General features: G+C 52.1%; 1 protein-coding gene across 1 annotated transcript; it reads left to right on the top strand.

The window, feature by feature from the left end:
* Window positions 1-660: 660 nt before the first annotated feature.
* On the top strand, window positions 661-5,541 carry LOC309977406 (kallikrein-9-like; the record flags this gene model as incomplete). The annotated part of the gene is made up of 5 exons (XM_082863502.1): window positions 661-703; window positions 879-1,035; window positions 3,495-3,760; window positions 4,838-4,974; window positions 5,389-5,541. The coding sequence occupies 5 exons, from the start codon at window positions 661-663 to the stop codon at window positions 5,539-5,541; spliced, it is 756 nt and encodes a 251-aa protein (XP_082719628.1).
* Window positions 5,542-10,901: the final 5,360 nt, after the last annotated feature.

Raw genomic sequence — 10,901 nt, 5'->3', positions numbered from 1 at the left:
TCTTTCCTTACCTCATCCTGCATCCTTCAATGTCTTTATCCCTCTGTTTTGTTTTGTTTTTCCTTCTCCCTCTTTCCCTGCCTCCCCCCATCCTGCCTTCTTGCTTGTCTTTTTGCTCTGAGTCCTGACTCTTCCGCTCCTTGCCTGATTTCTGGGAGGTCCTTCTATGTAAACCTCCAGCCTGCCCAGTGCCCTGGTCCCAGCCCACTGCAGCTACATTCAAGATAAACTTGCTTCCACCCCAGGACTCCACTTGAGGGATCTTCCTCCTTTCCCTCTTCCTCCTCCAGGCCACAGAATATCCTGTATGTAGATGCTGTAACCAGAAGTCAGGGTTACTTTGGGCTCCTCCCTCTGGTGAACCCCAGAAGGACTATACAACCCAGAGCCCCTCCCCCATTTTGCAGGATCCCTGAGCCCCTCCCCCACTTAGCGGGATTCCCTGATGCTGCAGGCCACCAGCTCATCCTGACCAGTGGTCTCTCTGTGCTGTCTTCCTTCCCAAGGCCCCCGGGGAGGAGGCTTCCCCCTCCCCCTGGAGTATTTCCCAGCCCAGATTAATCACCGGGGCGGCCCCAGGGAGGAGGAATATAGTATTATTTACCGTAAAGAAGCACGGACTTGGAGAGCAGGCTCGAGGACCAAAGCACCCTGGAGGTCATGAGGCTGGGATTCATCTGTGCTCTGCTTTCTCTCCTGGAAGGTGAGGTTCCTGCCGTCCTGCCATCATGCTGCCCCTCCTTGGCCCCCCGGCGCCCCTCTACCATGCTCTTTGTCGCCCAGGCGCCCACTCCTGCCCTCTAGGCATCCCAGCATCTGTCCCCAGCCCGCCCAACCTGGCTCTTCACCAACCCTTCTGCCTCTCACCCCCACCCCAGGGCAAAGCTGGGCAGACACCCGAGCCATCGGGGGCAAGGAATGCCGCCCCAACTCGCAGCCCTGGCAGGTCGGGCTCTTCTTCCTCACCCGACTCTTCTGCGGGGCGACCCTCATCAGTGATCGCTGGCTGCTGACAGCTGCCCACTGCCGCAAGCCGTGAGTGACCTGGGCGGGCCACTCTGGTGGGGGGCTGGAGGTCAGGAAAGGGAGAGAGGGCAAGGAGCCTCGTAGAGGAGGGAGGGAGCTGTGGGCAGGAAGAGCTGAGCCTCCATTTCTGTTCCCCAAAGTTCAACTCTTCAGGATGACAAAATGCCCACTCTCCAAATTCTAGCGTCCAGAAGAATCTGTTGCTAAGAGTGTAAGATTTGCAACGTAGACTCTTAGAAGCCTAGCCTCTGACCCAGAAAATTCCAGAGTTGTAGAATCCTAAAATCTTGGATCCAGGAGATGTTACATTAGCTTCACTAAATTGTAGAATCCTAGATTCAGAGACTGGTAGACTCTGAGAAGCCTGGAGCAGCGCTGTCCAATGGAAATATAGCCCCAATCACAGAGGAAAGTTTTAGGTTTTCTAGTAGACACATTAAAAAAGGTAAACAAGAAATGAGTGAAATTAATTTTAATAATAGATTTAACTTGCCATCTCAAAATATTATTTCAACATGTAATTATCAATTTTTAAATATTTATGAATGACATAGTTTAGTCTTTTTTTTTTATACTAAGCCTTCGAAATCAGACATGTATTTTACAAGTACGGCATAGCTCAATTTGGACTAGCCACATTTCAAGTGCTCAATAGTTGTGCTGGATAGCGCAACCCTCGAATCTTAGATTCAAACTGTTCTAGCTAGGTTCACTGAGCACAGAAGCTCATAGTCTTAGAATCTCTGAATTACAGTACCCTAGAATACTGTGATCCGTAGAATTCTAGAATCTTGAACCAAGAGAATTCTAGAAGCTTATATTCATACATGTCTAGAATCTGGTGGATTTAGTATCCCAGCATGCTCTCATTCAAGATTTCTAAAATCCCCAAAGTTTTAACCAAGAGAATTCAAGAGTTTCAAACTATTCGAATCCTAATCCTTACATTTCTAAAATCAAAGATTTCTAGAATTCTAGAATGATGAAATTCTTGCCTTATTATCCCAGAATATTAGAATTCTAGGTTCTTTGTTTCCTAGATTTCATTCAGATAATTTAAAAATCCTAGACATTTACTTATTTCATTGTGGCTAAGCCAGGTCTCGGTTGAGGTATGCGGGAATCTTCGTCGCACCATGAGGGATCTTTTTTTTTTTTTAGTTGCAGCATGCAAACTCTTAGCTGTGGCATGCACGTGGGATCTAGTTCCCTGACCAGGGATCAAACCTGGGACCCCTGCACTGTGAGCGTGGAGTCTTAGCCACTGGACCATCAGGGAAGTCCCCCACATCCTAGACTTTTTGCTCCAGAGAAATCGAAAACATTAGAATCTCGAATTCATAAGATTCTAGAACTTGAGCCTCCTAGAATTCTAAAATCGTGGATTTCTAAGGTGTTAGAATCTTAGAATTCTAGAATCTTAGATTCTGGGCATTCTAACAGAATTCTAGAATCTACCTGATGCAGAAATCCTTTTTATATTCTCTGGGGAAAGGAGCCATCCCTCCTGTTTGAAGTTCTTCCCTCTAGGAACGAAGCACAGAGGCTATACAGGATGCTGTGTGAGAATTTCCCATCATGCATCACTCTAGGCTGGAGCCTCTTTTAGCTCAGGCCTGGACATCAGGCTAGGAAAACAATGTTCAGATTTCAGCCCCAAAGACAAAGAAAGGGAGAAGCAGAAATATGGAGGTACAAGAGATTCAGGAACAGGGACACGTTGGGGCTGGGAGGTGGGGTTGGGACTGGTTTCCCAGACACAGAACCAAAGCAACAAGGTGACAGAGAGGGAAAAGGTAGAAATAACACCTCATACTCCTCAAACCCTGAGTTCTCAGTCATTAGTCTTGTCCCTAATGTCAGAGTCAGAGTCTGGGGGATGGACATATAGACCCCTTGAGGGTCCCCAGCTATCCAGGGCATGAACCCAGAGCAGAACAAGTGGAGTTGGACTGGGACTGCAGTGAGAGGGCTTGAGGCCAGACCTCAGGAAGCATTGAGAGATGAGGGATTTGGCAGACAGGAAAAGCCTGAGCCTACAGATGACCCCAGCTTGGGGATTTTCCATATCCCACCCCTTCCATACACACACACCAAAACACAGAGAGCCACTCCCTACGGAAACCACCAGACCTGTGAGGGCGGGGTGGGGGGGGGTCTGTGTTTGGGTGGTAGGTGGAGCCTTCACCTGTCTCCATGGTTCCAGGGGACTCAGGTCACCACTAAGGCTCCAGGTGGGGCAGAGAGGAAGGTGGTTTACTTGACATGGGGCTAGGAAGAGGTGTGAGCTTTTGGGGAGAGGTACAAAGTTAGAGGCAGACAAAGAGATGGAGTAGGAAGCAGGGGCCCAGAGAGGGTGTGTGGCTTGTGGAGAGTCACATAGCATCCTGGTGGACAGAAGAAAGAGGACAGGGGCTGAGAAGACACCTCACCTTATCCGACCTTGACCTCTGGGACCTGTCCAACAGGTTTCTGTGGGTCCGACTCGGGGAGCACCACCTCTGGAAATGGGAGGGTACAGAGCAGCTGTTCCGGGCCACAGACTTCTTCCCTCATCCTGGGTTCAACAAGGACCTCAGTGCCCACGACCACAATGATGACATCATGCTGATTCGTCTGCCCAGGAAGGCATTACTGGGACCTGCCGTGCAGCCCCTCAAACTCAGCTGGACCTGCGTCTCCCCAGGCACCCAGTGCCTAATCTCAGGCTGGGGGGCCACATCCAGTCCTAAGGGTACAGCCTTGTCCACCACACACACCCTATGTTTCATGCCAGGGCTCTGAATCCCCTCTCTTTTTCTGTCTCTGCTTTTTCATCTCTATGTTCTATCTATCTATCCATATATTTCATCAGATCTAAATGTTATAAATTATAAGATGCATCATTATTCTACAACCCGCTAAAAACGAGAAAAGGAAAAAAGGTCCCATCTATCCTTGTATGACATCGTTTACTGGAAGGCACATCCTGATTTCAGAGATGTTTAAATGTGAAAATATATGCATCTTAGAATTGACATAAGGTCTACGTCACTCAGAATCACAAATCAGCAAATCCATTAGTCAAATTTGGCCTCCCACAGCAGTACTGGTTTTCAAAATGTCTTGAAAAAAAAAAAAACCCTCAGTTTGCTGCTGCCAACATTTAAAACCTGAGAGATTTTAAATCAAAGCCAAGTTTCTGGATTCGCTTGAAAAATTCAAGACTGGCAATGCTGGGTTCATGTTTCTAAAATAATGACCATTGTTGGGCAGAATCAGTGGAGGCTGCCCCTCTCAACAAGATACAGGTTCTGTGGTCCACTGCAGTTCCCCCCAAGGGCTGCTGTTTCCCTACAAGGCGCCCTCCCCCCACTTTCCCTCTATTTCTATGTAGTCTCTCTAAATCTGTATCTCTGTCTCTGTCAGTGACCATCTCCCTATAAATGTCTCCTCCCCTTTCTCTCACTGCTTTCTCCCTGGCTATCTCTGGGTCTGTTTCTCCCTATTTCTTCATTTCCTCCTCTGAGAATCTCTTTCCCCTTAAGAGGTCTCTATCCCCTGCCAAGGTCCCTCTTTTTCTCTGGGCGAGTTATATCCGTCTCTCTCCTTGTCCCTTGACTCTCTGCGTCTCTCTCTCTTTGGCCCTCTCCCCATCGTGTCCATCTGTTTCTCTTCCATGCTGTGGTTCTGTCGCTTTGTCACTTTCTCTTGTTTTTGTCTTGGGAGTCTTACGCTGTGGCCCCGTGGGTCCCTCTTAGGGAAGTGGGGGGGGGGTGCTGAGTGTGATGGAAACAGCTGTTGATCTTTTATGCACCTCCTTCCCCAACAGTGCAGTACCCACTCACGCTGCAGTGCGCCACCATTAGCATCCTGGAGCCCAAACTCTGCCAACGGGCATATCCAGGCCACATCCTCTACCGCATGCTCTGTGCCGGCCTTTGGGAGGGCGGCCGGGGCCCCTGCCAGGTGAGACCTCCTCTGGGAAGGAGAGGGATGGGTATCCTGCGGGGATTCCAGGGTCCTGGGGGAGAAGGGAGTTGGGGCCCCAGACTTCCTGGATCAGAGCAAGGAAAGAGCTGGGAAACCTGGGTCGTGGGAGGGGGTGGGACCAGGGCCAGGATTCCTGGATCTAAAGGAGGAGGGGACTGGGGGTTGGACTCTATGTCCTGGGGAAGGAGCTGTCCACAATGCTAGGTCCTAGGGGGAGGTGGGGGCTATGAGCCTTTACTCCTGGGTCTGAGGGAGGAGGGACTGGAGACCTGGACTCCTGGGTGTTGTAGGAGGAGGGAAGTGGGAGCTTCCTGGGAGGGAGAAAGCCGCCTTGTGGCATGTCCTGAGTAGACTGGCCTAACAGTTTCTCTGCTCTTCTTCTGCGCACAGGGTGACTCTGGGGGCCCCCTGGTTTGCAATGGGGCCCTGGCGGGTGTGGTGTCTGGGGGCTCGGAGCCCTGCTCCAGACCCCAGCGCCCTGCTGTCTACACTAGTGTGTGCCGCTACCTGGACTGGATTCGAAAAACCATGGAGGACAACTGAGACCTCGCATGTTAGAGGAAAGGAGGGTGGGCGCAGGGTAGGAGGGTTTGCAAGACTCCAGCCTCAACGGTCTCCGCCTTTGGCTTCGGCTGGTCTGGAGACGCCTTCTGGGTATTCAAGTTCCCAGCGAACTATAGAGCCGCGCCCCCTTGAGAGGAGAGACACCTTCGCCCCTCTTGGCCCCGTATCTGTGACGTCACCAGAACTGCCACAGCCCCCATGGAATGGCATCACCTTCGGCTCTACGGCTCTACCGCAGTAAAGACATCCACTGAATAGCTCCTCCCTTCCGAGCTTTGGCCAATGAGATTTCCCCTCTGGACGCTACTCCTTGTGGCCACGCCTCCTTCGTCATAGATCCAGCCTCGTGACTTCACGGGAGGGTAGCTTCCCCCACGTGGAACTCAGGCAGTGTGTCTCTGCCCAGCTCTGGCCCGTTCTAGGCGTGTCCAGGGTTTGAATCCTGGCGGGGGCCTGACCGGGAGAAGTTGGGAGAGATTCTCTGTCCCCTCCGATCCAAGGGACAGAGAATTTTACGTTAAACGTGAGGAGCCGTGCCTTCCTACTGCCTGTTTCGTGAGCTAAAGGATGGGGAACGGGTGGGCGGTGGAGGGCAGAGAGGGAACCACCACCGCGTTGCAATTCCCCATAAGCCCCGAGTAGGTCCTGCCTAAGTCTGTCTCCATCAGCCCTATTGCAGCAAGGCTCCTGGGTTCTGCTTGGGCTGGTCCCATCGCCCCCAGGGGAAACCAGGTCACAGCGCCTCCCAAACCTGCCTTTCCGGAATCTGCCAATCCGCCCTCAGAAGTCAGGACCAAGAAGACTGGCTTGTCTTCCATTCTAGGTTACTGACAGCCCCCTCCTCCCGCAAAAACCCAGGCTCCAAATTACTCCTTCCAAAAAGACTTAAGAATACAGCTGCCAGCCCCTCCTCCCTCAGACCTCAAATCCGGGCCTCCATCCCCCTCCTCCCTCAGACCCAGCAGTCCCGGTCCCCAGTCCCCTCCCCGCTCAGAGCCAGGAGTCCAGGACCCCAGTCCCATCCTCCCTCAGCTCCAGGAGTCAGGGGCCCTCACCCCCTCTTTGCTCGGACCAGGATGTCTGGGCCCCCCAGCCATTTCTGTTTCACTCCCAGCCCTCAAGAGTTAGCGATTCCATAGTGGCTGTATCAATTTACAAGCATGGGCACCAAGGGGGGAAGAGGGGAGGGTGGTGGGATGAACTGGAAGATTGGGATTGACATATATATGCTAATCTGTATAAACTAGATAACCAATGAGAACCTGCTGTAGAGCACAGGGAACTCTACTTCGTTGTACAGTAGAAATGAACACAATATCGTAAACCAACTATACCCCAATTAAAAAAGAAAAAGTTAGAGATTCCAGCCCCTCCTCACTCAAGATTCTCCGCTCAGCCCCTGAGCCTCTCCTCGCTCATGACCAGGGTTCCAGTTCCCTGCTGCTCCGCCGGCCCCCGAGTGGGAGGAGCTGGGTTAGGAGGCTGGTGGTCCCAGTTAAGAGGCTCCAGAATCTGTGCCAGGCAGGCAGAGCTGAAGTGCGGGGTGCCCTTCCTCCGGATCCGAATCAGCAGGCAACCCCGCCCCCCGAGCTCTGTAAGGTGAGAGGCCAGAGTTCTCGGGCACAGGCATCACCCCCTGAGCTCCCTCCTCCAGGGCCCAGGACCTCAGCCTCAGATCCCTTCCTCCTTCAAGGCCCAGGAATCCGCACCCCAGCCCCTGCTCTCCAAGACTGAGGAGTCCCAGCTCCCAGTTCCCTTTCCCTTCAGACCCGGGCGTCTGGGGATCCTAACTCCCTCCTTCCTCGGAATGTAGGAATCCAGCCCCTGAGCTCCCAGCCCCTCAGATTCAGGAATCTGGGGCCCCATCCCGTCCTTCAGAGCCAAGGATCTGGGTCCCCAGCCCCTTCCTCCAGCGGGACCCGGAAGAACTGCCCCAGAAGCTCTGCTTCCTCTGCAATCCCAAGACCCCTAGGGTCTCGGCCCTGTCCTCTCTGTCTCCCGGACCCCACCATGGGGCATCCCACAGCTGCTGCAGAGTCTGGATCTAGATGGTCCCGCTCTTGCTGTTGGAATCCCGGGCAGGTGGGGGGCGGAGGGGGGGCCCGGAAGTCATCCGTGGAGCACCTGAGCCTGTGGGAATTCCATGGTGGTGGCTAAGAGGGTGCATGTGGGGGCATGTGGGGAGATGGGAAGCGCGCAATTACGTGTGGGAGCTTCTGCGGCGTGGCTGGAGGCACGGGGCACGCGGCAGCAGGTTGGAATGTGTTGAGTTCTGCTGGTATCGCATGAGTGCGCTAAGCCAGCAGGACTGCCTGCTTAGGGGCACAGATACACACAGGAGTATACGGGGCATGTGGACACATGCTCAGGTGTGTGACTCTGTATGTGATGACGCATGGGCTTCCATGAGTGTACCTGTGTATCTGTGTAGCAGCAAGTGCAAGCTGGGAGGCAAACACCGGAGGTTGTGTGTGTGTGTGTATCTGTTTGAAACCACAGTGGTTTTCCTGGCCCCTGCACTGACCCAGTGGATGGTGATCCAACCCTCTCTCTCCTGCTGCAGGACACTTGAGAGCACAGGAGACCGAGGTGCTGGAGGGCCAGGAGTGCAGGCCCCATTACCAGCCCTGGAAGACGGCCTTTTTCCAGGGTGTCCAGCTAATATGTGGGGATGTTCTCATAGATGACCACTGTGTCCTCACAGCAGCCCACTGTAGAAACCTGTGAGTGGATTCCGGGGGCAGAGGTGGGCTGGAGCCTGGGGCAAGAGGGGGCTGGGGCTTTACCTCAGGAGGCGAGAGCTGGGGACTGGGTCTCCGAGAATGGGGGTCTGAGAGAAGAGGGGACCTGGACTCCTGGGTCTTAGAGAGGAGGGGGCTGGGAGCCCTTATCCCTGCCTGGCTCCCGAACTACCCCCATCATTACAGGAAATACACAGTCCGCCTGGGAGATCACGGTCTGCAGAAGAAGGATGGGTCAGAACAAGAAACGGCTGTGGCTCAGTCCATCCCACACCCCTGCTACAACAGCAGCAACAAGGACCACAACCATGATCTGATGCTCATTTGACCATGTGAACGGGCATCCCTGGGGCCCAAAGTGAAGCCCATCAACCTGGCAGATCACTGCCCTCAAGTTGGCCAGAAGTGCACCATCTCAAGCTGGAGCTCTGTCACCAGCCCCCAAGGTAGTGGGAGGGAGAGGAGAAGCTGGTTGGCCCAGTGGACCCCAAGCCGTTGGCAAAGCTTTGCCTGTAGAGTAGATGAAGAAAGGGAAGTGATTGTGATGTTGAAGTTCACGAGTGGTCCATGTTAGAAACCTTAAAGACCAGAATATTAACAGGAGTGGTGGGAGAAAGGAAACAAATGAACAGGTTGCTAACAGGGCTCAAAAAAGTGGCTGGATGAATGAATGAGTGGATGGATGAATGCATCCCTCCTTTAAGGTGGAGAGTTATGAGACCTTTTATGGGTACAGGACTTTACGTAGTCTTCACAACAGACTTAGGATACGTGGGCTCCTCGGTGGCCCAGGAAAACAGGCTCCCTCTTCTCCCTCCTGAACCCAAGATTCCTCGCCCCAGATCCCCTCACACCCAGGAGTCCAGGCCTTTCCTCCTCCAGGACTCACAGTCTAGGTCCCCAGCTCCCTCCTCGCTCTGGACCCACAGGTCTGGACCTCCATGGAGGTCCTCCCTCTGGGGCTTCAGGGCTCAGGTAGCCCCTTGCTCTGCTTCACAGTGAAAAAACCGGGGCTCAGCTCCGAGAGGTGATGTGGTTCGTCAGGAAAGCAAAGTCAAGATTCAGGTCCCTGCCTGTCTGACTCCTAAGAAGACAATGGGATGCTGTGGAAACCTAGCTGCTCACGAATCAGGCAGGTCATTTCAAACCATGGCTCTGCCCCTTTTCTCTGGGCAAGTCCTTTCCCACCTCTTGTCCTCACTTTCCTCCTCTACAAAACTGGGATAATTATCCAAGAGACTTTTAAGCTCCATGAGGGCTCAGGTTATATCTATTTGCTTCACTGTGTGTTCCTAGTGCCCAGGGTGGTGACTGGTGTACGGTATGTGTTCAATAAACATTTGTTGAAAGCATGCATGGATGAAAGAATGAAAGCATTCCTCCTTCAAAGAGCTGTTGTGAGGGTTAAATGAGATTGTGGGCCTATACCTTCTGGCACATAGAGGCACCAGATAGAATTTTTTCCCTCTCAAGTCTGTTCTTCAAAGGTTAATAAGAAAGATTAATTCCACTGTCAATCGCCAATCCAACACTTATTTTGTGAGCATCTGATATGCCCCCAGGTACTATAGTGTACAAAGCCTTATGGAGTTGCATGCTAGGTGGGGAAATAGACAATAAACAAATACATATAAAATGAAATATTAGGTACAGTCAAGTGCTATAATGGAATATCATGGGGGGAAGAGAATAGGGAGTGATGGAGATGTGGTGTTTTGGGTTTTTTTTAAGATTTTTTTTTGATATGGACCATTTTTTTGAAAGTCCTTATTGAAGTTGTTACTTTATGTTTTGTTTTTTTTTGTCCCTGAGGCATGTGGGATCTTAGCTCCCCGACCAGGGATCAAACCCACACCCTCTGCATTGGAAGAAGTCTTTACTACCGACTGCCAGGGAAGTCCCGAGATGTGCTGTGTTCATTAGAATAGTCAGGGAAGGCTTCTAGGAAGAGGTGATGTTTGGAAGAAGTAGGATTTAGCTGAGATTGAAGACCTGGTGGTCTGGGAATGGAAAGATTAGAAAGGGTCAGAGATGTCCCAAGGGGACACCTTAATTTGAAAATAACTCAGGGCAAGAAACGAAAGGTAGGGTCCAAAGGTCCTGCTTCAGGTGGAGAAAAAGAAACAGCAGGGGCCATGGCTTTGTTTCATGTGGTGAGAAGTGATGTGCCCTGTGAAATGTGTCAGAAAACCCTGTGCAGCTGTGGATACACAGAAGGGAGGTTAGCTACAGACAGGGATGGAGGGGAAAGTGTTGCTGTCTCTGGGAACTTGCAACCTCTGCCCCCTCAGAGAATTGTCCTGACACCCTCAACTGCACAGAAGTAGAAATTATTCCTCAGAAGCAGTGTGAAGATGCCTACCCCGGGCAAGTCACAGATAGTATGGTCTGTGCAAATGAAAGCAGTGGGGCTGATACATGCCAGATGAGTGACTTCTGAAACTCTCTTCTTCCCTCATTCGCCCTGTAGAGACTGGAGGCTTGGCAGTGGGGTGATCCCCAAGAGTCAGCACCCCTACCTCTACAGAGGGGGAAGCAGGTTCAGAGGAGGCACACTCTCCCTGCAGGTGACACAGCACAGGAATCAGAATAATTGAA

Source organism: Leucopleurus acutus (assembly GCF_964270905.1).
Source record: "Leucopleurus acutus genome assembly, chromosome: 20".
In the NCBI taxonomy this organism is placed as follows: Eukaryota; Metazoa; Chordata; class Mammalia; order Artiodactyla; family Delphinidae; genus Leucopleurus; species Leucopleurus acutus.
The sequence above is the reverse complement of the archived record's forward strand: the minus strand, read 5'-3'. Positions and strand labels throughout refer to the sequence as shown.